The sequence below is a fragment of the Pyrus communis genome, chromosome 10 (genome assembly GCF_963583255.1).
Source record: "Pyrus communis chromosome 10, drPyrComm1.1, whole genome shotgun sequence".
NCBI classification, from domain to species: Eukaryota; Viridiplantae; Streptophyta; class Magnoliopsida; order Rosales; family Rosaceae; genus Pyrus; species Pyrus communis.
Window position 1 is genome coordinate 6,918,864 of NC_084812.1, and position 15,130 is coordinate 6,933,993.

The 15,130-nt window shown below is 35.8% G+C and overlaps 3 protein-coding genes across 3 annotated transcripts; 1 reads left to right on the forward strand and 2 right to left on the reverse strand.

The window, feature by feature from the left end:
• Nucleotides 1–27: 27 nt before the first annotated feature.
• LOC137747764 (uncharacterized) lies at nt 28–921 on the forward strand. The gene has a single exon (XM_068487914.1). It carries the CDS (start codon nt 28–30, stop codon nt 919–921), a length of 894 nt encoding a protein of 297 aa, XP_068344015.1.
• Nucleotides 922–6,310: 5,389 nt separating this feature from the next.
• Nucleotides 6,311–7,177, reverse strand: LOC137747765 (uncharacterized). The gene has a single exon (XM_068487915.1). It carries the CDS (start codon nt 7,175–7,177, stop codon nt 6,311–6,313), a length of 867 nt encoding a protein of 288 aa, XP_068344016.1.
• Nucleotides 7,178–13,380: 6,203 nt separating this feature from the next.
• LOC137747767 (uncharacterized) lies at nt 13,381–14,256 on the reverse strand. The gene has a single exon (XM_068487916.1). The coding sequence runs from the start codon at nt 14,254–14,256 to the stop codon at nt 13,381–13,383; it is 876 nt and encodes a 291-aa protein (XP_068344017.1).
• Nucleotides 14,257–15,130: the final 874 nt, after the last annotated feature.

Below are 15,130 nucleotides of genomic sequence, written 5' to 3' on the forward strand. Positions count from 1 at the left end.
AAAATATTAGACTGTTTGCAAAAGCAAATGGCTGTTTCATTTGCATCCATAGTGCCTGTGAGGTCTATTAGCCTACCATCTAGGCTAAACCCTAAATCTGAAAAAATTGAGTCAGATTTAAACAAGTTAAAGACTTTGAAATTTTCAAGTTCTCTAGTGAGCAAGGATCTTCTGGTGGGCTTTTCTGGTCTAGCAGAGTTGTACAATTGCATTGAGAAACTTGTTCTCTCTCCACTGACCCAACAAGCACTTCTCAACCAGCAGTGCAAAGCACTTGTGGAAGAAGCACTTGACGGGTCAGTTGGGTTGCTAGACTCATGTGCTAGTGCAAGAGACATTCTCTTGACAATGAAGGAACATGTTCAGAACATCCAATCCGCCTTGCGCAGGAGGACCGGAGCTTCAAGCATTGAAACCAGCGTTCATTCCTACATTTGCTTCCGAAAAAAGGCGAGGAAGAGCTCTGCAAAGAGCCTCAGAGATTTGAAGAAAATGGAAACAAATCTTGGGTCATTCCGTCTGTTGGATTGCGACTACAATGTACAAATAGTTCTTAAATTGTTAAGAGAATTAAGTGATGTAACAATTTCCGCATTTCAGTCCCTTTTCATGTTTCTATCCATGCCTGCAACCAGCGCAAAGGGTAGCAAATGGTCATTGGTGCCGAAACTAATGGCAGCGAAATTTGCAGCCGCACAAAAAGACCAAAAGGTTTACAATGAAGTGGGAAGTGTTGATGTTGCGCTTTGCTCACTACGTGGAAATACCAGAAAGAGTGATCCCAAGACTGATGTGCAGGTGGTTCAGTGGAGACTAGACACACTTGATTGCAGCATATCTGGCCTTGAGGCTGGATTGGAAAGACTCTTCAGATGCCTATTGCAACATAGAGTGTCTCTACTTAATGTCCTTACACCTTGAAGTTCTAAGATATCTGCAGAATCAGTCATGGCATCCACATTTTACAGGATTGTACCATGTTCAAGAACCATTTTGTACAATTGTTCCAAAATTATAGAGAATTCAATACATGATATTATTCTTCTCACCTTATTTGTGTGTTTTATAAGATTTGCACCAAGTATATATGTTCTATACGAATATCGTAGGGTTTCGATTCTAACATTTACAAACTCAACTTAATTACTGAGTGCAAGTAAACATTTTTGTTGAACTCAAATTATGTAAGATTGACTAGGTTTGAGCTAATGGGATCAATTATGTAGGTATTGTGAGTTAATTGAGCAAAATTGAATTTCATTAATAGAAAATTAGATTGTCATTATAAAATAACATTTTCTTTATTTAACTCTGGTGAAATTACATTTTGATTTACGTCTTACATTATAAGGTACAATCATAATAATGTACCCAACTTTTTGGCAAAAAAGAACGTACCTAACCAGAAAGACAAAAATTAGAAACTAACACTATATGGGTTAGCATACAAAACTTATAAACTCATTCGTAAGTTAGCTCTTGATCTGACGATACCTACCTAACTAACCGAATAAGGTGCAAATTCGAATCCTCCTCTCAATTGGTGAAAAATAAAATTCAACCAACGAAACGCCACAATCAATGTACAAAAATTCACAAATATTGATCAAAATGCAATTTGGCTCAAACTGATTGGATCTAAGAATATTATCACCAAATGTTCACCCCCAACCTAACATGATGTATTTTCCAAAATAAAAAACCTAAGATGATGTATCCTATAAATTTCAATGATTGAGGACTATATTTATAGACATAGGTTTATGCCACCTATATAGAATATAAACTTTTTGGCATGCACTTGATCTGCCCAATAAAAACTCTTTGATTCTTGCTGAATCGAGAAAACCTATGTGAATGCAGACGAGATAATCCACTATGATAGAGCATGAAAAGAAAAATGCAACATTATTGAGAGCACATCGGCTAACCAATATAAAATTGCTAATCATGTTTGCCTAACAAAATTAAGAAAATGACATCCATGCATCACGCTTATAATTTTTTTGTGTGAACATGGTCAGTCCACATGCAACTCATGAATTGGTGCTGCTCTTGCTCATGGCTAGTTAATTTGGGGTTTGGCCCTTGGTGGAGTTGATTAGGTAGTTAGCCCAGTACGGTCAAATGGGGCTCAAAGGCTAGGGATTTATTTTGTTCAAGTTTTCACCCCCTCTTTGGCATGGAGAAAAGAGGACTGAACTAAAACCATGAACATAAATTCGTTAACTAGGTTAGTCGAATTTGAGGTCTTGCCCATATAAATAGAGAGAAATATTATTAGACTTTCCACTTATAAATAGGGAAGTGTTATTGGCACTTCAAAAATCTCATTCTACACAACTTAAAAGTGTATTTTTCTTTCCAAATATAGAAAGTTTGGAGTAGAATGAGATTTTTGGAGTGTCAATAACAATTCCCTATAAATATAGAGGAACTCTACTTATCAAACAATCTAAACCCACATATCAATTAAATGAGACAAAACAAACGGACATGACGACAAAACTGATACCAACCAAAGCAAATTAAATTTTCAAGGATTGAACTTGCTCTGATACCAAGTTGAAAATTAGATTACTCTACGAATAAACGGGATATAAAACTAGAAAAAAATAATACTTTATTAATCTTAAAGAAAGAAACACTGCAAGGTTACCATGATGTGACTGACTTATTATTCTACAAGTTACAATGCTTACTATTTAAACTAAAACATCCCCTGATCCCTAAAGGGTAAAAAAATATATCACTTAAAAAAATAAAAAAAAACCCATAATCCTTAACCCACAAGAAAACCAATAAAAATAGAAAGCTACTAGACCCGCCTTATTGTCTTATTTCTCTACTCACGTTATAATCCCACCCACCTTAAAAAGTTAAAAAATTAAAATGATATTTCCCCATCCACTATTATTCCCAAAATAACCTTTAACATATGCATACATATGAAATTATAAAACAACATATAATTTTCATAATGCATCACAGACGTGGTATTTCAATTGGCTTTCGTGCCAGGGTGCTGCAGATTCATTCCAAGCGTTCTAAAATGCACATGTCAATGAAACAACAAAAAAGGAAAGGATTGTTTGATTTGCTTAAAGATTTTCGTAGGTGAGTTTTGTGTTTCTCAACATATTGGCCAAATTCAAATAAGCAATAAAAATAAGGATATATTGCCCAAATACTTTTTGCTGATCTTGAAGTCACAAGTATGCAAATTCAATTGAAAAACACAAAGGTATCCAAATTCAAAAGGAAAACTTCGACGACATATATATGTTGCGGCAAATGCAAACGACCCACATACAAAATTATTCTTTTACCTTTTCAATAGAAACATAATCTTCTACCTCTTTCATAGAAGCATCATCTTCTACTTCTTCAACGAAAAAGTCATCTTCTAAATCCTTTTTTTTTTCTTTCTCTAGATGAAAAGAGATGGAAAGATGAGTTAGGGTTTAAGATAGACTGAGCGTGCAACCCAACCTTTTTTTTAACACAAAAGAGGATAACTAATGTCCTTATCAGTCGTTTTACAAATAAACAAATTTGTAATTAAAAAATTCAATAAAAGGTGGGTGGAAAGATAAAACATAGGGGGTGAGACTAACGCTAATTTTCCCACAAAATTCTCAACTAGTCTCTCTTAAGGAATATTATCGAATACATACGTTATCGATGTGCATGCATGTATAAATGAACTGTACTATGGTTAGGTGCATATGTTTTCTAATGATTTAAGCCTAAGGACAACTCTTTGTTCGATTGGCATCGATCATTTGCGTGCATATGTGTGTAGTTTATTTCTTAATTTCCTATTAAAATCTAGTAATCAAGTGTTATCCAGCAAACTGAATTATCATAAACTAATAAAATGAGTCTTTTCCATCTCTTTTGGCTTAGGATAAGCCCTTTCACATGTTGTCCATTTGTCTTCCTTATTATATCCCGTGGTTGCCTAGCTGATAGGGTCAAATATCCAACTGAGCCGTTGGCTACCACATCACTTCGTCGTCTGCATGACTATTAAACCTTGTGGCGTGCAATCTATACAACTGGCCTTATGGGACGGCAAAATTATATACCCTTAAATTTCAATGGACGACGTGGACCTCCCCATGACTTCAAATTATGCATGGGATAACATTACAAATATTCTGCTTATACTCAGAGAATGTACGTGACGTATGAATATTATAAACACATCTTTTGTGTAATTAATTGGTTTAGTACTAATTACATGTTTCGGTAGTAAACATATATCAACTAGCTAGATAAAGGAAGATATAATTAATACAGGGTTTATATAACTATAGGAGGAAGATATTTGTATATTTTAATTACTATATGTGTCAAGCAAAGAATGGGGTTAATTTATGCACACTGCAAAGACAATGAACTGTGCTTCATTAGTTATGAAGAACAACAAATTATATTAATGCATGCAGAAAACTAGCTCAAGCAGACAAGAAGAATCATGTCCTCATGTGTGTGTGTGTAATTTTATACAAAATGAGCATGTGGTTTTGTCAAGTTTTGGTCTGATGTGTGAAGAATTGTAGCTTTTATCTTAATTGCGGGATTGAGATAATATATTTGTAAATTAATTTACTATTATATGTGAGGGAGAGAACTCATGATTTTTATGTACAGTAATTTGTGTATTCATTTGTTTCATGCATGATAATGTAGAGCTGAGCCAGCATCAATTTCCAATGCAGGAATGTGTTGTATCCGTATAGAAGAATAGGAGGAATATCTACTGCCTTAATGCCTCCTTGTCTCCCAACTTACACCAACATCACCATCATGTATCACGATACATTATACATATATACCTAGTTCCATATATAATTCAGTGCCACACTGCATAGTGCATACTTAAAGAACGGGCAATTTGCCAATTTGAACTAAACATATATTATGATCGATTATGATTTATTCCAACCCTCTTCCAGTATGATATGTTCATGGCCCGTAATAGCAGGGCTGGTGTCTAGCTAGTGCATGAACAGCTCAATTCATTGTGCAACATTACAAAATTAAAAAAGAATACCCCTGAAGATAAACGGAGAAGTTGCCATCATTCCTCAAATTCTAATTTTAATTAGTCATGACCCTCTTGGGTTCTCAGAAGCAAAACACATGGACTCATGGGATCGGCATGCAAAATTAACAAAAGTTTGAAAACCACTGCGTCAGACCGAGACATATGCATATGAGAAAACATTTGTACATCAGACACGGTTTTTAAAAATAATCCATCAAATTGGTTGGGACTTAAGATGGATGGAAATATCAGTGATGAACTCATCGATCATCATGTATGATGTTGGGAATGTGCAACATGAACAACAAGTGCAGCAGAATAACGTTACAATGTTGTTCTTAATGAGCTGATGGAGACTGTACCCGACGTTCACGTTTTCAAGAATATGCAATGCATCATGGCACATGAACAAGTGCAGCAGAATAATGTAATGTTGTTCCTGATGGGGCTGATGGAGACTGTACCCGCTGTTCACGTTTTCAAGAATATGCAATGCATCATGGCATGATATAAATTTATAGAAAATATTAGGGGATCATCTTCTTAGATCATAAATTTTGTTAAAAAATAATACGACAGTTGATGATTGGGCGACTATTTTAATATTTAAATAAAGATTTTAACACCAATCGACACATCATATATCTACAAAATACGGTCTAATCTTTCTAGCATCATCCTAAATTTATTACCAAACAATATATATAATAAATTACTCATCAAATATCTCATGTGCCCCAATGTGACTAAAGAAAGTGTGTCATTTATCTTTTTTGTTGGCCAAGAAGGTTTCTGGGGCCGGCATTAGAAAGTTACAGGATGATGACATAACATTAGTTATCTGATCGAAGCCCTTTCATACGTATGAAATAAAGATATAGGATGACGACATCCTTAGTTTTCTGATGCCTCTTGTTCAACAAGACAGCTGAAGAGAGGATGACATAGGCAAGAAACCTCTTTAATGGTCTTCTTCCTGTTCCTAGAAAATCAAATTCCTCCAAAAGTTTCACTAGCCTTGCAAGTTGTTTAGGGTTTGCGATATCGATGCTTTTGGGATACAAATCACAAGACGATTACTTAAAAGATAAAGGAAAGAAATATCTTGATGTGATTCAAGGTGTCAATTGTAATTCATTGTATGGCTATACATTTTACAAATGTATCAAAAAGTGTTAATCCCAATGGAAACCCTAATAAAATGTGGATGCCTTAGAGATTTTGAAACAAATAACTGTGGCCTTTTAAAGCACATCATTGTGAGATTATGTTCAAAAGAAAAACTCTTGTTTTAATCAAGCGCCTAAAAACGCTATCCAAACCATTCTCAAGGCCTTCAACAGTGACTTCCAAAGCCTCCAATTTTTTATGTGCGTTTTGAATCTTCTCAACATTAGCACCTTCTGTAGGAGTCGATGAAGATTTGCATAGAGAATAGACAGCAGCATCAACAACATCCAACTCATGGCCATTAATATCCTCATTCTGATCTTCACATGCTATCCCTCCCTTGTGCATAAACTTTGATACCAAAGACCACTTTTTTGGCCTTGGCTTTGAGACTGGAACTGCTAGGAAGACCAATAGGGATTGAAAGATAGACATGTTCTTACCAAACACTTCTTTAAGAACTCGAGTTACCGAGGAAGCATGCTGATCTTGTTCTAGATGTTGTGATGCTTTGATGTCTACTTGCTTCAGTGATGTGATCAATTTCTTGGCATCCTTCTTCATCTTCTTTCTGAAGCAATTGTAATTTGCAATGAAGCTTAAGTCTCCCTTTCTCCTCCTAAGAGCAGATTGAAGGTCTCTAACATGTTCCTTGATTTGTGACATGACATCCCTTGTGATGCCACATTTATCCAAGAGCCTCAGTGATCCATCCAACAACTCATCCATACACTTCTCTTGTTGGTAATCAGAAAGGAGTTGTTGGGTTGATGCCACCTGTAAAAGATCATCCACACAATCATACAACTCCTCTAGTCCACATAGATCTTTGCAGATTGAAGCAGAAGATGAAGATGTTTGGAGCCTACTCAGCTGTTCTTCAACCCTAAGAGTGGTGGGGGGTGATCTTGAGGGAAGGCTGATTGATCTGACTTTGTACTTGGCAGCCATGGTTGAAGCTGTTCTGTATGTTTCACAAGAGCTCAAGTTTGAGGTTTTTGATCTCACTATATCTTGGAATACGTATATATACATTGATGAAAGGTGAGAGTGACAAGACTTTTGCGTTAATATGGAGATGTTACTTTGTCACAATTTCAGGTAACATTATTGATTCAATAATTTGAGGCCCCAATTGTTTGTGGCAAAAGCCTCATGAGTCATCACCAACTTTGCCTCCCCTTGTGCCACATTGCCCTTCATTTTTAATTTATTGAACTGTGGCAGGCCAGTCCTCCAATCGGTGGCCTTATATAGTTTTTTAGAAGATCCAACACCAAAGTTGCATTAGATATAGAGATCCCGATCTATTGGGATAATAATTAAGATATGTAACATATTATTGTATACACGAGTGACTTGTACTAATCATGTCTCTATTAGACTTTTGGTAAATGTTTGCATAGAAGTCATGACTACACTAGAAGTCGACGTGTGGACCTTGGGGACATTTGGTGCTCTCTGCTTGGTTCTCATATTTGAGTCATCTCACCAAATCATTGATGTAGATTTCCTTTTGAATTTTATTTAATTTTCTGTACTTATTTTATGTATGGCTTTTCAGTAGTTTTGTGGTTGATATGTGTTAAGTTTATGACAACCAAATTAAGCAGAACCACAAAAAAAACCACATACAAAAGGAATACAGAAGATTTGAACTCCCAAATTTTACGTTTGGAATATAGGTAGGAGAAGATCTTTGCTTGGCTCTGTCAGTTGAGTCACATCACCCAATCATCGGAGATTTCTTTTCCTTGGGTCAGTAAAATCATTCGAGAGTAGTATTTCCTATTGAAACTAACTTTTCATAACTGCATTAAAATAGACAGGTACTACTCGGCATTTAAAATAGGTGAAAACTGACGAGTGCTGAGTATGGTTCAGTATGAAATCTAAGGTGTATTCTATAAACTATTGGTTTGAGTAAGTCTAGAGTTTCAGGGGTTAAGGTATAGGAGGATTGAAGATATTGTTGGTGTGGTTTGGCTTATACAAGCAAAAGGTGTGCCAGACCCTTATCGAATGAGCAGTTTGTATATATAAGTTTTCAGATCTAAGGAGTACAACAATAATGTTTAAAGCTTTTGTTCCATTACTAATAACACAGACTTCTTAGAATAAAACTCCACACTTGAAGTCAATTTAGCTTCTCCAAGTGCATGGGGGTATAAAAATTCTCTGTTTCTTTTGAAAAATTTCTAAAGAAATTGAGGGGAAAGCTTGGCTCTTTCATACGGTTCATCCATAGAACGTATGCATGTGACTCTGTGATTGCATGACTCATCCCAAGGCTCTCTCGATGTCCCTGCAACTTTCTTGGCCCACAAAAACGACAAATTACGCTCTTTAATCCCATTGGGAGTTGTAAGGTTTTTATTACAAAAACTTGCTATCATCATGCATATGCATTGCTGCATAAAAACGTGAACAAATATTAGAAAATTACAGCCTATAACCGAGCCTTCGTTCTGTTGTCCTTTAATTTGTATGGCTTGTGATTCATGCATGATGATTGATGAGTTCATCATTTTCATCACTAATTACACAGATTTGTAAGTATATATAACCGTGGTTGACACATATGAATGGTTAAAAGATTTTCAAATTGAATGATTTTTTTGTAGATCTTTAGATAGTAATAAAAAAAAAAATTAACGGTTTCAATTATATTATTTGTACAGTAAAGATACGTTAATCTCGAACGGGAGACAAGCAAGGTCCCATAAGAGGGAAACAAGTGCTTTCCTATAACATATTGGTTAAAGACTATCCTGGCAAGCTAGATCAACATGCACTTTATAGATGCACAGGCCATGAACCATATTAAGATCGATGCTTTATATTATAGATAATACCCAATATCTAATGTGTGTGCACTGCAAAGACAATGTAATGTGCCCTAGTGACATTCCAAGTGAATACCAAATTAAATTAATTTATGCAGAAAAATCTCTTGCGGCCTTCATGGATATGAATGCAATATGTTGAGCATGTAATCGATGTGCCATTAATTGTGTGTTCTGATTAGTTTTATACAGTTGGATTGGTCTGATGAATTACATAGAAAATATTGCAACTTTCTCCAGCAATATTAAGCCACCCACACCATCAAATTTTGCATCTTTGGTATACATTCGTTGCATGATGTAGCCGGCCAGAAATGTCAGTTTACAATGAACGAATAGGTTCTGTGTGTATAGGAGAATAGGAGAAAAGGAGAAATATCTTCTGCCTTAGTGCCTCCCGTCTCCAAAACGATACCAACATACATCACGATCCATATATATATTTCACACAGTAAAACATCAAATCTTAATGTTATGAAATTATGAGTTATTGCAGGCCTGTGGTTACCTGTAATAGAACATATGTCGAGCGATGTTTGAATTGACGACTAATAAGATTGAGGAGCAACTTGACAAACAAGTTCAAAAACAGTAAAATTACCTAAACTTTTGCATATTTAGCTCTGGGTTTCGATTTGGGTCAAATTCTATATTGTATACTAGGTTAAAAACTAGAAAACTTTAACGAAAAGCTTTTGGTACTGTTCACTTTAACGAAAAACCACATTTTTACACTAAAAAGTCAATCATGGTACTATTCACTTTACCTTTTATTTTGTCATTTTTGTTAAAACTCAAAGTTTTTAAATCCTTTTTATTAGTTTTCCTTAAAAACTATGGTTTCAGTTTTGAGGTAGTTATATTTTAAAAGAGATTTTAGTTAACAGACCATATAGTAATTAAGGGTATTTTTGTATTAAGATGATTTCAAGTCAAGGGTATAAGCCATTTTTAATTTGAAAATGTGCAAAATTCGTCTTCAATAAGCGGGCTATATGGTTGTCAGCATAAATGGATGGGTATTTGTTGTAGTCCTCAAGTGGGATACATTTAGGTCTCTTACAATTTATGGGTATTTGTAGTCCTGTGGGATACATTTAGGTCTCTTACAAAGCTTTTTGGGGAGCTCACGTGGGCTTCCTTTCTCCTTATTTTTTATTTTTCCCTCTCTCTAAATACTATGAATTATTAGTATATAACCATGTATGTACTAGTCAGCAGTGGAGATGGAAATAATATAGTTGAGACTACACGTTAGAAGAACAATATTTGGAGGAAGTGCTGCATGCTCGTTTTGATCGGGAGCGGGGTGGGCAACTTCAGCCGGTGCCTCGTGAGTTGCAGCTTAAAATGTGGCTCTCCTCACTCTTTAGCTCTCTACTATTGGGGATGACGAAAGATTGTTATCCTATATTATCAATAAAAAACTTTGAGTTTCTTTCATATTTCATGTGTTTTACGTTATCGTTTGATTTACTTCATTACTTGAGCTTGTGAGCTTGCCAACTTGCCAATACAAATTTTAAATTAGTCAATACACATGCCTCTGTGGTTCTTTGAAGCAGGACACAAGACCAATCACTGACAGGAGCATGAGAACATTATTGTAGACAAATCACTGACAAGAGCATGACAAAATTAATTGTAACATGAAAAACTAAAAACCAAAAAAGGGCTAAGACCCTCAACTTCAACTAACGTCGAACATCGCTCGAACGAGAGCAAATTCCTTGCGCCAAGTTACGCCGAAATAACTCTTACCTGAATTCACTCCCCCATTCCCAAAAGTTCGAATTACTCTGTCTTCCTCGGAACTTTCGTTTTCCTTCCTCTGTAAAAGTGAAAAGGTCCAGTCATCTTTCGCTTCCGGTCGAAGAGTGTAAACTTACCTTCCTCTTACTAATTATAAGCCTGCACTGACTTCTTTGCCTCATTTTCCCGCATCAAAAAGACAGATCTTAGTCATAGACTATTTTCTTTCTCCCTCTTTATAAGTTCTTAAAGAGGATTATGATATGTCACAACTCTAGAATAGAGTAGTCTCCCGTCTCTCTAAACTTGTTCTCACAAAAAAAAAAAAAAAAAAAAAAAAAAAAAAAAAAAAAGGGAAAAAAACTATGTCAGAACTGAAACATAACCATTAGAAAATTAGATATTGTACAACACAGTAATTGTAAGAAACAAAAATGTTAAATACTGATGAATTAAGGTTATGGGTGAGAATTTGAGAGGCATATCATGTATGAATCTATGATGTTGGGGAGGAATAACAGCAAGGCTGCAAATAAATGGTGTGCAGTATTATTCGTAATGGGCTGATGGAGAGCCTGCAGCAGTTTTTCACGTTTTCAAGAACATACAGATGCATCATGCATGATATAATATATACAACTAATGTTAGAGAGATCAAATTTGTAGACTATATTTACAAATTAAATGATGTGTTACCGATAAAAAATAAACACGTTAATCTACACTTAAGTAATAATTGAATCATCAACTTCAATATTATTTAATCCATAAAATTTAATATCTTTAATATTACATAATATATGCGCCACTCATCTCATCGCATGCTCCAGCCTCCAATGCGATTAAAAGAAAGTGTTTTATGTTGTCTTAATTTGTTGGAGTATGATTCTTTCCTTTCTTTTTTTCCTTTTCATTTCCTCTCCTTCTATTTGAACAGTCATGCTTAAGTCACGTTAACATCTTATATTTATTTTTTAAAGTAAGAGAAAGACAAAATAAGAGAATGTGAAAAGAGAGGATGGAAAAGAATGAGGAGAAGAGAGGAGATAATCTCAGTCCTAAATTGTTGGCAAATAAAGTTGCAGGGGGGAAGTCATATTTTAGGGATTTGGATCCTCTCCAGATCCCCTTCTTGGGGATCCCGGGGATCATGACATAAGGACCGTTCATCAAAGATCGTGCGGTCATAATTATATGCTTTTTACGTAAAACAAGATTGTTTTACTTTTAAAAATATAAAAAATATTTAATTATGGCCGCTTGATCTTTGATGAACGGTCATTGTGCTTTGATCCCTGGGATTCCAGAGAGGGGATCCGAAGAGGATCCAAATCCATATTTTAGAGCGATGATGAGAGCGAAGACAGGGGTAGACCCACGTTGCGGAGAAATTTTTGGGTGTTCCGGGTACACCAAAAAAATTTGGTGTACCCTCACTCATAATGGTGGACCCTACCCTCACTTTTTTTTCAATAAAATAATAAAATCAAATTTTTATGAGTGTGGGTACACCAAATTTTTTTGGTGTACCCGGAACACCTAAAAATTTTCCCACGTTGCGTGCCGTCACAGACTCACATGCATGCTTTGGGATCGATGACTTATACGAAGGAGCTCGATTCCTTCATATCTAATCCACTAATATTTCCTCGAAAAGAAAATAATAACCAACTAATACATTTCCTCTTCATAAAAAAGAGTCACTATATAGGTAATTGCCATTGGTCACCTTCTAAAGCTTTACTTTACTGGAAGAGTAATGTTATTCATACCATATTTTTGTACCATATTTTCATACCATTTTAATAGATATTTGATGTGGGCAGCCACATCATCTGAATTAATCAGATTTTTAATTTTAGTTCATTATTTAATAAACTAATAATTAAGAAAAACTAGTTAATTAAATGATGATTATGGTATACGAGGAGTCTTTCTCCTTCATTTCCTTGGGTTTTGTAAATTTTTCAAATGATGTGGCTATCCACATCAGATGCCACTAAAGTGATATAGAAATGTGGTATAAAAATATGGTATGAATAACAATACTCTTACTGGAAATTCCTCCCAAACCCTACTACTGAAAACCTATCTACCATCATATTAGAATTTTCACTTTCATAAGCCAGCTAACTCTAGGTAAACCCATCCAAAAATGAGATAACAAAGAAAAAAAAAAACAGCACCTGTCTGCTTTGCAAGATTAATTTTAACAAAAAATACAACTAAAATTCTCCGTTCTCCAATGATTTTTGGTGCAAAGACTAGAGAGAGATAATTAAGCAGAGATCACCACTTGTATCTTACAAAGCTAGAATGTAAAATAATAAATATTCAATATATGATTTGGTACTCAAGTCCAATCCATCCGTTACAACTTAAAATTTCAAGGAAATATCATGATGTGATTCAAGAACTTGGGTATCAGTTGTATTTGATTGTAAGGCTATATATACATTACAAATGCATAGCAGAAAATATAATCCCAAAGGAATCCTAAAAAATGTCGATGGCTTGAGGATTTTTTGATACATATACATGGCCTTTGAGAGCACATTATTGTAAGAGTATGTTCAAAAGAAAAGCTCTTGTTTTAATCATGCCCCTAAAAACGCTCTCTAAACCATTCTCAAGGCCTTCAATGGTTACTTCCAAAGCCTCCAATCTTTTATTTGAACATTCAAATGTAGCGGTTGATGATTTGCATAGATTGTATAGAGCAGCATCAACACCATCAAACTCATGGCCATTAATGTATTCCTTCTGATCTTCACATGCTATCACTCCTTTATGCATGAACTTTGGTACCAAAGACCACTTGTTTGACTTTGGCTTTGAAACTGGAACTGCTAAAAAGACCAAGAGGGATTGGAAGATAGACATGTTCTCCACACAAACTTCTCTAAGAACTCGAATCACGGCAGTGAGATGGTGATCTTGCTCAAGAAGTGGCGATGTTGCAATTTTATTGTCTACTTGTTTCAAAGATGTGATCAATTTCTTGGCATCCTTGTTCATCTTCTTTCTGAAGCAAGTGTACTTGGAAATGCTGCTTTCAAGGCTTGAGTCTCCCTTTCTCCTCCTAAGAGTAGATTGAAGATCTCTAACATGTTCCTTGATTGTTGAAATGGCATCTCTTGTGATGCTACATATGTCCAAGAGCCTCACGAGTGATCCATCCAACAACTCATCCATGAACTTCTTTTGTTGGTGTTGAGAAAGGAGCTGTTGGGTTGATGCCATCTGTAAAATATCATCTACACACTCATACAACTCGTCTAGCCCACATAGAGGTTTGCAGATTGAGTCTGAAGTTGAATCAAAAGATGACGATGTTTGGAGCCTGTTCAGCTCCTCTTCAACCCCAAGAGTAGTAGGGTGAGACCTTGAGGGCAAGCTGATTGATCTAATAACATGGTGCTTGGCAGCCATCGTTTAGGGTTTGACAAAAAGCTCAAAGTTGAGATTGTTCTTTGTTTTTTAAAGAGCTCAATTTTGAGGTGTTTGATCCTTACTATCTTTGGGAATGCCTATGTGTAGAATTATCAGAGAGTGGTGCCAAAGGTCCACTTTCAATAACACCAATACTATCTTCAACTTGGTAATTACCATCTGCACAATCCGTCAAGTGTGGGGTTTTTATCACAAAATGCCTCGGTTTTAGTTGGAGTTAGGTTAGGATATTTAAACTCTTCTTTTCTCATTGATATAGTTGATGTGAGATATTTCAACACACCCCTCACGTGAGACCCAATTAATGGGTCACAAGTGGGAGATCCACACATCGACAACCACGTGGAATCAAGGGGACTCACCCTACACACGGGGCCAAGGGACCCACCATCATCGTGCTAGGCCAAGGGAACCCACCCATCACGTGGCAGTACAGTACGAGCCCGTTCCCTGGCTCTAATACCATGTAGAATTATCAAAGAGACGAGCCAAATGCCCAATTTCAACAATACCGATATTGTCCCCAACTTGGTAATTACCACATGCCTAATCCGTCAAGTGTGAGGTTTTTATAACAAAAAGCCTCGGTTTTAGTGAGAGTGTGATTAGCATATTTATACTCTTCTTTTCTCATAATACGGTCGATATGAGACATTGCAACACTATATTATATACTAATACAGAGAGGAGAGAGGAGAGAGGGGAGAGGGGAGAGGGGGTGGGGGGAGGGGGGACCAGGACTGTTCAAGTCAATGTGGAGCATGTGGAGCCAGAGTGGGCTTTCCTTGATTTTGGTTACCTTGTCACGTATTTGGGTAACATTGCCTCAATAATTTGCAATTTCTTTAGGTAT

Excerpts from the sequence above, each read along its gene's own strand:
- LOC137747764 (XM_068487914.1), top strand. The coding sequence starts at position 28 with ATGGCTGTTTCATTTGCATCCATAGTGCCTGTGAGGTCTATTAGCCTA.
- LOC137747765 (XM_068487915.1), bottom strand. The coding sequence starts at position 7,177 with ATGGCTGCCAAGTACAAAGTCAGATCAATCAGCCTTCCCTCAAGATCA.
- LOC137747767 (XM_068487916.1), bottom strand. The coding sequence starts at position 14,256 with ATGGCTGCCAAGCACCATGTTATTAGATCAATCAGCTTGCCCTCAAGG.